The sequence below is a fragment of the Corythoichthys intestinalis genome, chromosome 7 (genome assembly GCF_030265065.1).
Source record: "Corythoichthys intestinalis isolate RoL2023-P3 chromosome 7, ASM3026506v1, whole genome shotgun sequence".
In the NCBI taxonomy this organism is placed as follows: Eukaryota; Metazoa; Chordata; class Actinopteri; order Syngnathiformes; family Syngnathidae; genus Corythoichthys; species Corythoichthys intestinalis.
Window position 1 is genome coordinate 31,584,665 of NC_080401.1, and position 14,617 is coordinate 31,599,281.

Sequence of the window (14,617 nt, forward strand, 5' to 3'; positions counted from 1 at the left end):
GGTCAAAAGTTTACATACACTTGTGAAGAACATAATGTCATGGCTCTCTTGAGTTTCCAGTTATTTCTACAACTCTGATTTTTCTCCGATAGAGTGATTGGAACAGATACTTCTTTGTCACAAAAAACATTCATGAAGTTTGGTTCTTTTATGACTTATGGGTTAACAGAAAAAGTGGTCAAATCTGCTGGGTCAAAAATATACATACATGGATCTGAAAAAGCGAATCATTGACATTTACAAGTCAGGAAAGTCACTTGGAGCCATTTCAAAGCAGCTGCAGGTCCCAAGAGCAACAGTGCAAACAATTGTTTGTAAGTGTAAAGTGCATGGCACTGTTTTGTCACTGCCACGATCAGGAAGAAAACGCAAGCTATCACCTGCTGCTGAGAGAAAATTGGTCAGGAGGGTGACGATTCAACCGAGAATCACCAAAAAGCAGATCTGCCAAGAATTAGAAGCTGCAGGTGTCAGTGCCCACAGGCAAGCGTGTTTTGCGTCTCCATGGACTGAGAGGCTGACGTGCAAGAAGGAAGCCCTTGCTCCAAAAGCGGCACCTTAAGGCTCGACTGAAGTTTGCTGCTGATCACATGGACAAAGATAAGACCTTCTGGAGGAAAGTTCTGTGGTCAGACAAAACAAAAATCGAGCTGTTTGGCCACAATGTCCAGCAATATGTTTGGAGGAGAAAAGGTGAGGCCTTTAACCCCAAGTACACCATGCCTACCGTCAAGCACGGTGGTGGTAGTATTATGCTGTGGGGCTGTTTAGCTGCCAATGGAACTGGTGCTTTACAGAGAGTAAATGGGATAATGAAGAAGGAGGATTACCTTCAAATTCTTCAAGATAACCTAACGTCATCAGCCCGAAGATTGGGTCTTGGGCGCAGTTGGGTGTTCCAACAGGACAATGACCCCAAACACACATCAAAAGTGGTAATGGAATGGCTAAATCAGGCTAGATTTAAGGTTTTCGAATGGCCTTCCGAAAGTCCTGACTTAAACCCCATTTAGAACTTGTGGACAATGCTGAAGAAACAAGTCCATGTCAGAAAGCCATCAAATTTAACTGAACTGCACCAATTCTGTCAAGAGGAGTGGTCAAAGATTCAACCAGAAGCTTGTGGATGGCTACCAAAAGCGCCTAATTGAAGTGAAAATGGCCAAGGGACATGTTACCAAATATTAGCGCTGCTGTATGTATATTTTTCACCCAACAGATTTGATCACTTTTTTCTGTTCACCCATAATAAAGTCATAAAAGAACCAAACTTCATGAATGTTTTTTGTGACAAAGAAGTATCTGTTCCAATCACTCTATCAGAGAAAAATCAGAGTTGTAGAAATAACTGGAAACTCAAGAGAGCCATGACATTATGTTCTTCACAAGTGTATGTAAACTTTTGACCACAACTGTACATAAGGACTGGGCGATTTTAAGATTGAAAAAAAAAAAGATCAGTTATCAGCCATGTAATATTTAATCAACTACATTAATTTGCTAGTTCAAATTGACTCGCAGATTTTGAACAGTCCATTAAAAATAGTCCAATGTTGATGGTTTATTCCACTCCAGGTGAGATGAACTGTAAAGCTAAACACACATAACAAAGAAAATTACACATATTGTACACTTCATTCATTCATTCACATACAAAATACAAATTCTTATTTGAGCACCCGCTAGCATGCTGTTAGTATCCAATGGTAGACTGTATAAAAAAATGTATAAAAACTCAAGTTAAAAAATCAACAGCATAAAAAACAAGTTTGTAAAATAATCATGAAAAGAATCATGATCAAAAAATATGGAGGAGAAAAAAAAGGATTTTTGGGGGGGGCCACAGACATTTCACAATTAACATCATAGTTGTCAGAGTGCGGGGTGATTTTTCTTATGTAAAAAAAAATTTGAGAAACACTGGCCTACATCTTGACACGCACACATTCATTGATGTTAGTTTGGCTCTGTTGCTAAGAAAGCCCTTTTGCATAGCGTGACTGCAAGCGTCTGGACTCGCCTGTGTTGAAAGGGACTTCCTCTGTAAGGTGGAATGAATTTGACAGGGTGGTGCTAGCAGGAGTGGGTTGGTGATACACGCAGTGCTGTGATTAAGTTTGGAAGGCGGAGGAGGATGAAACTAGGTCATTGGGCCAGCGGGTCAGTGAAGCGGCATTGACATCACAGTTACACAATCTCTTATTTCCTGGTTATAAAATGCTTTTGCTTTCCCAGGCTGATGGTATGAAGTTGTCCTTCCTTCTGGAGTGCACATGACATACCACTGCTGCCTTTCTGTTGCCGCCACCAGTCACTGTTGACAATAAGCACAGCCCCGGGGAGGAAAGAGGAACCTAACCCCAAGTCACGCGAGTCTCATGGAATGAATGGGCCAATTGCGCTGCATATCTAAAGTCACTGTCATGATGACACTGCTACAGTATGTGTCCTCACGTGACACTGTCAATATTAGTGGTGGCGGATAGGCAAAGCAAAGACTCTCCCAACACTAACTAGTAACTACAAAGTCATCACCATTGTTCTATCAATTATCAGGTATAATCAGACTAAAAATGTTTAATTTCAAATGGATTGGACAACTGTCACCGTCAATGGCAGTTAATGAATTAAGCACAGTAACAATACCATGACAATATATGCTGGTGCAATGCTGTTATTGTTTTGATCCACTTAGAATAGAATAGAATAGAATAGAATAGAATAGAATAGAATAGGAGCTAGGAAAGCTTTCCACTGTTCAGTGTAAACACCAAGATTTTTTTTTTTTTTTTAAAGGGGGGGCAGCTCTATCTGTGACTTTGATAGTGTATGAATTTAAAAGGTGGTGAGAGAGTGTCGAGTTGATAATTGTGAACAGTAATGGCACATTGTGTTTTACTAAGAATTTTGATATTTTAACTTACATAAATGGTAAATGGAGAGTACAGTACTTATACAGCGCATTGATCTACAGTGTTACAATGCCCAAAGCGCTTTACATCAGCACACATTTACCCTTTCACGCACACATTCACACACCAATGGTGCTGCTGCAATGCAAGGCGCCATAAACCCATTAAGGGCAAATTAGGGTTCAGTACCTTGCCCAAGGGCACCTCGACAGTGGGCAGTCGTAGCCAGGAGTTGAACCGCTGACACTTCGGTCCCAGGACAACTCCAGCTACCAATTTCGCCACGGCCGCCTGTTGAAACAAGTTTGTTAAGATACCAAAATGTTCTATAATATTATACCAAATTTTATGTATTTTGTTAACAGGACAGAAAACACTTAGTGTAAATTACCTTGGTCTGAAAGGCAGATGCCCAAAGTATTAAAGCATGCAAATCGCAAATTTCTGCAATTTCTCTTGATAAATAAAGTGCATGTGACACCATAAAAAAACCTAAATAGCATTATTATTGGAATTAAAATCATACTTTGAGACGATTCGACTACATACAACATTTTGGCAAAGCGCAGATGATGACAAATGAGTCTTTAAATCTGCCGTTTAGCTCTGGCGCCTCCATCTAGGTCAGTAGTGTCCAACCCGGTCCTCAAAGGCCCGCTGTGGGTGCAGGATTTCATTACAATCAGACAAATGACAATACTTTTTCACCAATCTGGTGTTTTACAAGTGCAACTAGTTGATTGCAGTCAGGTGCTGCTTGTTTTAGCAGAAACCTCATTGGTTCAACTATCTGTGCTGGATCGGCAGGAACAAAAACCACAACCCACAGCGGGCCTTTGCGGACCATGTTTGAGACCACCGATCTAGGTGATGACGTTAGAGAACGAGTGATTTCAGCGGATTTAACATTGAGGAGGGAGGAAGCATTTTTCAGCGAATCTCATTCAAGTGTGGATTTTTCGAATGATATTGTCAATCCAGAGGAAGTATGTGACATACAGCCGTATACTGTATGTTTGAATCCTATTTGGAGGAGGAGGAAGATTCAGAACAAGAATAAGACGACAGAGACAACAAACATGAGGTGCAAAATGTCATCGTTTTTATCTCTCCAACATTTTTAGGGTATTCTTTGTATCTACGTAATATTTCCCAATTGCTAAATAAATTGTGTGGTCATGACAAATAACAGTCTTGTGCTAAATGGAATATGAAATGTTAAAAATGCACTTACCTGTATTCAGTACGACAGGGCTAAATTACTGAATAATGGTCAAAACTGCCGACTTCTTAAACCTCCAGAATGATATTTTATGCCACCTGAGTCAGTCCGGCTCTTGTCATTTCGCTGCGGGGACTCAGAGACTAAGAGCTAGGCCACATGCTAACCCGAACCGAGCGGGTCTTCCAAGTCTCTTTCTCGCCTTTCGAACACGAAAAATCATGCAAAACTACCCCAACTAATGTCACACACGGTGACGGGGGTGATTGCCTTCACCGATCGGCCAGACCCCGGCAGCGAGCAAGTTTCGGCTCTTCGTTGCCCTGCTGCGGCCCCGGCAGGCAGGCAGTGTTCGTAACCGGTGACGCAGCAGGAGAATGAACGCCGAAAATGGCTCACTTTCGGTGGACAAACCGGCCAGCGTCGGAGCGTGTGACTGCCCGAGCCCAAGCCAACTATAGAGCGGGGGGTGGAAGTCTCGACACAATCGAGAACTGGAGACGAGAGCGGGGGGCTCCCCGCGCCCAAGCCGAGTATAGCACTTCATAGGCGGACGCGCGAAGAGGGTAGTGGTGGGTTTGCCTGGCTCTGCCAGACTATTCTCCACTGAGAGAAATAGTCTGGAAACCATCCCATTTACGGCCTTTTCGAGCAGATACAAAATCAATCGACAAATCAGATTCGTTTATTTGCGTGACGTGTTCTTCACGAGCAACGTCACTCTTGCGCGTCGAAAGTCGTCTCTTCAACAACACAGATGGTGAACGGCAGAGCCGAGAATATGTTCCAGTCCACGGTAAAATCAGTTTTAAATGACCAAAAACACATCGACACGAGTCATTGACAACAGTCTGTCTCGCGCTAGCCATGTTGAATAAACTCCGCTCTCTTCGTATGTTTACTTCCGCGCGCAGGTCCCTCGTCCTGCCGTCGCCATTTTACTAACGTCACGTCTGCCCGTCGCTGATTGGTCCACTCCGCTGTCTGTTTGCTGTGGCTTGCTCCGCCCTGGAAATTGTATCCGAGTGAATGGTGGCCAGACTCAATAGCTGGAACAGCGGTGAGTCTGGTGTACCAGGCAAGTGGTGGGTTGAAGTCTCGATACAATTGAAAACGGGAGATGAGAGCGAGTGGCTGCCCAAGCACGGGCGCTCCCGCTTGACGTCACATCCGCTGTCTTCCTCAACCCGAGACTTATGCCAAAAGTTTCTCATTTTCATAGTGCGGGATTTAAAAAATAATAATAAATATGGCGGAAAACACTCAGGTGACTTGAAGTTCCGCTCTGAGACCCCCAATTTATCCAACTTTCAAAATTGTCCGATATGCATGTGGGATACAGTACATCATTGGAAAGCTTAAAATGTCAATTTTCTGGGGGAAGAAAAATTTTGAACAGGAGGGCTTTTTTTTATTAAATGTTTATTAAACAGCAAAACCCTATCTGGAGGTGAGAGCACGCGAGAGCAGAATTACAGACGCCATGACTTTAACGAGATATTATCGCGTACTTACCTTGTTTCGATCCAAAAATTCTATTTAGCATGTATCACTGAGTGTCAAGTCACAGCTGCGAATGGCCACAGCTGGATTTTGGGGGGATTTTATGGGTGAAACATGGTAATATAAGAAGGGTCGCAACGCAGAAATCGCAGACATCAAGGAGTGGTCGAGATTTTCTTTTTCATATATTTACCCTTTTAAATGTTTTTTTTTTTGGATTAATTATTTATCATGTAACAAATCGGAGAAAATGCGACAGTAACAAAAAAAAATACAATTAAGCGATAGTTATGAGGTAGATATCCGTGCCTTTTTTACAGACGCCATTTTTTTCATTGTGACATAATTTGTTTAAAAGTTTGAAATATGTGAGTGAATGATTTTTTAAAGTCGTTTTTTTTTTTTTATTAAATGTGAGACATCAATGAATGATTCTAAGCTAAAAACGAGAGACATTTTGAATGATAAATATATCGAAACGTGTCAAACAGCTGAACAGGACAGGTTTAAAAAAAAAAAAAAAAAAAAATTTGAATAATAAATATAAATAATTACCTTCGTTTCATGGCTGGGTTGAAATAAAAGCGGTTGCGCGACGTCTGTAAACAGGGGTTTTCAGGGTAGAACGGACAAATTAAAAATTGTTCGGGGGCTTAATGCGCCATGAAGCTGCTATGGCAGCATATAGACATATTGTTCTATCAAACACAAATGTGGTTGTTTTGGCTTAAAACACAGCAGTTTCTTTTAAAGACCAAATGTGAAGTAATTTCATAACATGCCAAATAGGGTCACAATTACAGTAATTAAACATTGTCCAACAAATAAAGCATGAAAAAAAAATTTATATGTTGTATATTTGACAAAATAATCGCGTTTCCGAAGTTCGAGCCTGAAAGGGGACGAACCCGGAAGTGATACGTCACATCGAGAACAGCGATGGCAGCGCTCCATACGGCCGCCATACAAAGCCCTTCAAACAATTATTCAAACAGCGATATAAGCAATAGATCGAGCACGAAGGAGGAGATCCAAGTTTTTGAAGAGTTGGTGGAAGAGGAGGAGGTTGGAATTTTATGTTGGACCTAACATGTATTAGCCAGACGCTAATCAGGATGCAAACAATGTGCCTAGACTACCTGACATGGAATGGAGACAAGACCCATCGAGATCACAAGATTGGTAAGATATAGGCTGTTATTATTTTCATGATTTGAAGATGCAGGCATTTGCACATAATTTTATGGTTTTGTCTATCTGATGACATTGTTTAAAAAAAAATAATAATCAGACATCATGTTCATTTTGGCAAATCCGGCAGCTCTCGTGCATATAAAATAATAATATAAAAACATTGGGGGGAAAGAAGGGGATGAGTCGTTGATGGCTTTCTCCACTTTATTGTGGTAACAATAAGAAAACAAAATAATAGTGGACTGCCGCCACATTCGGCCGCAAAGTTTTGCTTCTCGCTCATCTCCCCCTCGCCTCCTACTACACACAGCTCTCCAGTCCCAGAATCTCTTAAACGGATCGTGCATAGTGTCTTGTTATGAGCTTTTTGTTGACAAAGGTTTAGGTATCGAACACATGACGTGCTGACAACTTTGTTTCTTTATTAACACTTGGAGCTAACAGTACGAACACAGCTTGGGGCTCTCGGCAGGCTGTGCGGAGCGATAGATAGAGCCTGTCCCTCTCTATCACACTCCCGCGTCACGTGAAGAAGAGTAACGTTGCGTGCACTTCAGGATGCCACGAAAAACATATCAGAATATTACACGCAGTTAGGACATTACAGTATAAAATATTAATATGCATAAATTCATTTACACAACAAATCCCAAGAATTGCACTAGTTTATGAAAATTAACGTCATATGAAAGAGTCGGAGATTTGTTGGTGCACTGAGAAGCTGGACCAACAAATCACACTCCTGACATTTAAAAAAAAAAAAAAACTTGAAATTAGCGGCTTTTTGGGAGCAAGCAGCCAGGATGAAATGGTATTTCAACATGCCAAAAATACTGTTGCATTTACTGTCTTTTTTCAAAAAGAAGGAAGATGGTTCAAAACAAGTCAGAAAAGCACAAAGAAAAGAAAGAAAAAAAGGAAAGTCCAACGGCATGGCACGTGGGCATTTGCGTTTTGCTTTCAGCACCATTTCCTGCATAATGTAATGTCCGTGACTGTGTGCGGTCCCATGAAGGGGCCATCGGACAGCAGGGTGGTGACGTAGCGGGAAGTGAGGAGAAGAGTGCAGCGTGAGAGCGAAGTTGGCGGTCGCATGTTGCAGCAGTCCGCTGTTATTTTTGTTATTTGTTATTTAACTGTTGCCACAATAAAGTGAAGGAAGCCATCATTCACTCCTCTCCTTTCTATTTCCCTATTCGGGCTATTACAATATGTTCCGGGACCTGTCCACGTGCCGTCATCCCTGCGCTGTCATATGTACTTATGATTTACAAATTAAGCACTGTTCCACAACAGTTGGCAGCTCTGCTTTGACAAGTCATCAGTCATCTATCCAAAAATCACACTTACTTTTTTGCAAATCCTTGATCATAAGCAGACCGGTTGAGGAAGCAGGCATCTTCGAAGTCTTTGTAGCAGAGAACACAACTGGATGATGGCGTGAAATTCATTCACTTAGTGCGAACAAAAGATGTCCATTTACGTGCCCTGCTGTCCTTCAGCCACTCATACAACTTTTCTTTAGATTTAGAAAAATACATCGCCACACACCGCCGTGGCATCTTACCGAGAAGCAATGCAACAATACTGTGTGTATGGCGGACTTCCCTCGCTGTTCTCGGTGTGACATAATTTCCGAAGATTGTCGAAGAAAAGCATTTTCGTTGTCAAGGGCGTTGCTATGGGTTAAACAAAGAATCTGGAAGGGTTGCGTTAAAAAAAAAAAAAAAACGAAAATATGCTTATAATTGTTTAGCCATTGATATTATTCAAAAACATGGTTGGCCAACCTTACTTCACATTTGGTCTTTAAAGAGGAGTGCAAGAGCAGAAACTGCTTTTTCAGTCTTGTCTGTGTTTTCCGCCATATATCGATTGCTTCCGCACGCATCCAAGTGGTCCATTTCATTCAGGAGCATAAAGTACCGCGTGTAATATGAAATAAACATGCTTTTTTGTGTCACAGGCACTTTAAAAGTGTTTTATGGAGTTTGTCGCTTTTTTTTTTTTTTACTCGCGACTGCCAACTCCACCCAACAGCATAACTGCAGCCTCTGTTTAGCGCAGGCATGGCGCGCATGTTTGTGCGAGATGTACTGCAATTGGGGCTGTGCTAGAATCCGGTCTCCTCTTTTTTGTCTGCACAATCCATGTTAAATTTTGGACACTTACCAGGTCACGTGTGCAATGTATTTTTTTTGTATGTGTAGTTTTTTGTGGGTTTTTTTACATTATAATAACTTTACTCAAAACGGAATTAATTAGGTACATATTCAAGTGATATAGTCGCATGAAAAACAATCATTATTAGCATTGTTTTTTCACATTCTTAAATAAGATTCTGTTGAGATGCACATTATAAAAGTGTTGTCTGTCTTATTAAAATTATACAATTGATTAGGGCTGCAGCTATCGAATATTTTAGTAGTCGATTAATCGATGGACTAGTTAGTTCGAATAATCGAGTAATCGGATAAGGAACATGAAAAATTCAAATACATTAGCTGAGCCTCAAACGTTTTTTTTTTTTTTAATGAGGATCTATGTACAAGAAAAAAACAATTGGCTAACTTACATAGAAAAAGTTCGCTAGCTTAAATGCTGTAAAATGCTAAAGTTTTTTTACAATGCTCTTAACAAATTTTTCAGACACATATTCCCACAAAAAAAACGGTTAAATATACCTATAAACTAAATTATGAATGCAATAGAAAACTTAAGCTCAAACAAAAACTTAGCTTACTTTGAGGTCTAAACTGGGAGCAGTTGGCTTATTTGTTCAGACATGTGGAAAGAGGCAGACCAAAGGGCAGTGTATCCACCCTAATCGATAAAACTGAATGCAAACACTTTCAAAATAAACCATTACAACGCCACTTTAATTAAGCGAATACTCGAAGCGACAAAATTTAATTCGAATATTTTTTTCCAATCTAATACTCGAGTTAAATCGATTAATCGTTGCAGCACTACAATTGATTATGTTGATTGAAACTGATTATGGCACTTATATTTCGTCAAATTTTTCAAAATAGCGCCCTTTCAAGATGTAATTGCATACTGCTATCTGGAAATACAAAAGTATTTTTGCTCAAAGGTATCATACAATCAGAATTTGAATCAATGCCTTGGAGCTAGTGTATGTATGTGCTTGTTACATGATTAGTTTGTTCAATAAAACAATTGAAATTGCACTAGCTATTTCATTTATCATTGTACCTATTACTCAATAGTGTGAAAGGCTTTTAATTTTTTTGCTTAACTACATGCAACAATGTGCAGAAGGACATGATTTTGATACATTTTGTTATTTTGGAGGGATTTAAGCCAAACGGAAAACAGAGACGAAAGCCAAACAAGTACCGCTGGTTATTGGTTCACGAAATAAATGGGTCAAATGTTTAAGCTAGAGACCCAGCACCGGCAGGCTTTTTTTAATAACAATAACAATTTGGCAGTCCATTGTGTGACGGCCCGCTTGCCTCAGGAATAACTCCAAATGACAACCAAAGTAAGAACATATTGTTGAATGATTGCTTTATAAAGTGGCTATTATTACAGCGGTGCCTTGAACTACAGGTGGTATCCATTCTATGACTATACAGTACTTGTACATCACAAACTAATGTTCCCCATTTAAATAAAAGCCAATGTCAAGCTCCAGCCTGTTTTTCATATTACAAAAATAACTCTCTTTTAAATTATAGTTTATAAAAACATACGGTCATCACGTGATTATACAAGGTGATTTGGGGCATGTCAAACACCTCTGTTTTTTCCTAATCCTGTAGATTTCAATGTCGTTGCCATGTGTCAAGCTCTCACTCCGAGTCGACACCAAAACCTTTCGACAGCACTCGACGCGCTGATCCGCGACGACGCTGGTTTCAGCGTCCACCTGTATGCCACCTTCCTCCATTCTCCTACTTCTCCTCTCGCCGGACCAGCTCGGCTGTCCGTAAGGTGAGAATGGCTCGTTTTTGCCAGTTTTCATCGAGTAATTCTTATTTGGTTTCCTTTCTCTCTCTCTCCTGAAGTTTGATTCACAAATGTCTTCCTCGCGATTGAAAGACCCCATCTGACATGTTAACCCTGAAAAGGATCAAAATGACCACAAGTATCGATCAGTGAGTCACACACCGCATGAACACCGTATCGAAGCATTTCTCTACTAGCACCAAGCTTATATTGGCTTTATTTAGTTTAGCTTTTTATTATTTTAGAATTGATTTGAGTTTTTCATACTTTGGGTTATCTGTTTGTAATGTGTAGCGTTCAAATAGAATGAAAAAATACAAATCAGCACATAGTACAATTTAAAATTATATATTTGTCATTTTAAAGTGTGTACATAGAGATAAGTTTAATTTCACTACGTTTCAGTTTTGTGAAAACAATAGTGTCACTTATTGCTTTTTTATTTGTTTTAGTTCAATTTAGTCAGTTAACTATAAAGTTAGCTAAAATGTTTCTTCAGTTCTTGCTTTGTTCATTTCGAAAAGTTTGTTTTTGTTAACAATAATAATAATAAACTTGTTTATGACCGGTGGAACATGAGGTACACTTCCCCAGAATTGCAGTCTTATCTTTTTTTGGGTGACCTACAGGGATGATGGTAGCATCTTTGGATTGGACGACGATGACAAGGACAAAGCAAAACGGTGAGAAAACAAACCCGTTCTGTCGTTTTTTTAAGGTTTATGTGAGCGATAGTTTTGACCAAAGCAAATGCCTGTGCAGGGTATCCCGCAACAAGTCAGAAAAGAAGCGGCGGGATCACTTCAACGTTCTCATTAAAGAACTCGGCACCATGTTGCCAGGTAACACCCGCAAGATGGACAAATCCACCATTTTGCAGAAGAGCATTGACTTCTTGCAGAAACAACAAGGTTACAAAATGATCCTCCTCCTTTGAATGAATCTACACATTGGGTGACCCGTCGAGTCTTAAATAAATGTTTTCCTTCTCATGTTCAGAAATCTCTGCTCAGTCAGAGTCCACCGAGATCAGGCAAGACTGGAAACCACCGTTTCTCAGCAATGAAGAGTTCACTCGACTGATGGTGGAGGTGAGGCGGCAATTGTTGAGAAATTATAAAAGTAACGGAAACTGAGAGTCTGCTTGACCTCAGGCATTGGACGGCTTCTTCCTTGCCATCACTACGGACGGGAACATCATCTACGCCTCAGAGAGTGTCACGTCGCTGCTGGAGCATCTCCCTGTCAGTTTTTTTTTTCTCCAAATGTGCATTAAATGTACTAGAATTAATATTAAAAAGACATGCAATGTGTTCCAGTGTGATCTCGTGGATCAGAACCTGTTGAACTTCCTGCCCAGGGAGGAGCACTCGGATGTCTACAAGCTGCTGTCCTCGCATGTTGCTGAGGAGGAGACTTTGACGCCTGAATATTTGAAGAGTAATTTTTTTCAACTTACTGAATTTGAGTCAAGTCACGAGTGTTTTCTATGCTAACATTTGATAATGTCCTTTTATTTTACCCTAATTGTAGCCAAGAACCAGCTGGAATTCTGTTGCCATATGCTCCGAGGGACGATGGACCCCAAAGAGCCGCCCGTGTACGAACATGTGAAGTTTGTTGGAAACTTCAAGTCTGTCAACAATGGTGAGCAACTATTATACAGTATATCACAAAGTCAGCAAATACTCATAAAACTTTATACATGAGCACTATTTAGCTGCGGAATGCTACCAAATAATGTACAAATGGCAGCATTAAAGAGCATATGACACGAGAAAAAAAGTCTAAAATGTCATTATTATGTGAATTAGAATCATATTTTGAGACGATTCGACTATATACAACAATTTAGCAAAGCACAGATGACGAGAAATCAGTCTTTTAATCTGCCGGTTAGCCACGCCTACCATTATAGGGCTTTAGCGTCCCCAACAGGTGGATGACGTCAGCGGTAGACTTGGCTCATCGATTTTACTATTCAGCCCATTGAGGGGAAATTATTCAGAACGAGGAAAACGCGACGAAGAAAGCCGCAAAATGTCATTGTTTCAGTCTCTCTACTCCAATATTTTTACAGGATATTCTTTTTACCCAAGTATTTTTCCCCAATAGCTATATAAATGGCTTGAGAAGGACCAGTCAGCCCATTGAGGGGGAACTATTCACAACGAGGAAAACGTGACGAAGAGAGCGGCAAAATGTCATTGTTTCTGTCTCTTTACTTCAATATTTTTACAGGATACTCTTTTTATCCAAGTATTTTCCCCAATTGCTAAATAAATGGCATGGTCATGACAAATAACAGTCTTGTGCTGAATGGAATAAGAAATAATAAAAATGCATTTATTCAGGACGACATGGCAAAATTACTCCATAATGGTCAAAACTGTCGACTTCACCTTTACTGTCGCACCTCCCGAACGATATTTTATGACACCTAAATCGGACATATGTCATTTCCCTTCCCTGGCTTCGGAGAATGTAAACAAACCAGAAGGCGTGACAGCTAGCCGACATGCTAACCCGAACCAAGTGATGTTTCAAAGTCTTCAAAGCGGAAAATCACACATAGCTATCCTGGATTATTTGACATGACGACCCGGTTGTCGAATGTCTTAGCGGATCGGCAAACCACCCGGCGGAGTTCAATTTACAGTTCGTTCCCCGGAGGAGGGTGGCTGGAGCTAACGCAGCTAACGTGCTGCTGCTAATGCATTAGGAGAGCTTTTTACATGCCTATCAATGATCAAACGTAAGTAGTCCTTCATTTAAAGGAAGTTTGTAGTGTTTACTTTGTAATCGCTGTATTCGTATTTGACATAATACAAAACAAGATGTTTACTCACTTCATCGTAAGTCCAATGGTCCCACAGTAAATATCCACGGTGAATGGGAACCTTTTGAAACTCCAAAAAGGCGCATACGCCTCTCCCTCATACAGAATGATTTTTCCGCAGCCGTTTGGCTGGCGTGATGCGAAAAATAAACGTATTAATCCGCAAAATCCGCTGAATCCTTCGTCCTCATACACAACAGTACACTGTAGCGTGAAGAGGACGTCTTCTACCGTACACGTCACAGCGCCCTCCTCCTCAGTGCAAGACCGAAGCCGGAAGTCACTCATTTTCCTGGCGCGGGATTCAAAAAACTAAATAAATATAGCGATCGCTTCCACACACATCCAAGCGGTCCATATCATTCAGGAGCATAAAATACCGCGTGTATTATGAAATAAACATGCTTTTTCGTGTCACAGGCACTTTAAATCCATTAATTTTAAAATGGCATTCAAAAACGTCTTTTGATGACAAAATATCTATTTTAACAATGAAGAAAATGTAACTTGCATAATTGCCTTTACTGACTTTTAATGAGTATCAAATAAAAAGCAAATAGCTATGTATAATAATAACAATAACAATGTATTACTTAGTATAAAAAATTATTGTATTTAAGAGTGAAATTCTAAGAACATGAAACAACAGATTCCATGTACTTTGATTGAATAAGAACAAAATTGTAAAAGTATGCTTTTAAAAGTTTAGCATCATAAAATCATGTTTGTTGTCTTAGTAATCATGATGTAATTGCCTAGATTGTATTAAACATGAATGAATAAATGAGCAAAATGAAACAATTTTTGTACAAAATGACATATTTTAGAAACATAAAAAATACTAAATATATGGTAATTTCATTTATTAAATCTGATATAAAATGAGGAGTAACAAGTATTTTAAAATGCTGTACAAAAATTACATATTTTTTTTATTTCATAAAATCAAATTTAGTATTTTTAACTAAC

At 39.8% G+C, this 14,617-nt stretch overlaps 1 protein-coding gene across 2 annotated transcripts in view; it reads left to right on the forward strand.

Moving 5' to 3' along the window:
- Window positions 1-14,617, forward strand: part of clocka (clock circadian regulator a) — a 54,437-nt gene that overhangs the window by 19,034 nt on the left and 20,786 nt on the right. For both annotated transcript variants that reach the window (XM_057840611.1, XM_057840612.1), the window contains 8 exons: window positions 10,623-10,794; window positions 10,869-10,958; window positions 11,439-11,492; window positions 11,572-11,720; window positions 11,809-11,900; window positions 11,964-12,053; window positions 12,129-12,249; window positions 12,343-12,456. In XM_057840611.1, coding sequence (XP_057696594.1) covers window positions 10,915-10,958; window positions 11,439-11,492; window positions 11,572-11,720; window positions 11,809-11,900; window positions 11,964-12,053; window positions 12,129-12,249; window positions 12,343-12,456 — 664 coding nt within the window. In that variant the 5' untranslated portion in view covers window positions 10,623-10,794; window positions 10,869-10,914. The remainder of the gene's footprint in view (window positions 1-10,622; window positions 10,795-10,868; window positions 10,959-11,438; window positions 11,493-11,571; window positions 11,721-11,808; window positions 11,901-11,963; window positions 12,054-12,128; window positions 12,250-12,342; window positions 12,457-14,617) is intronic.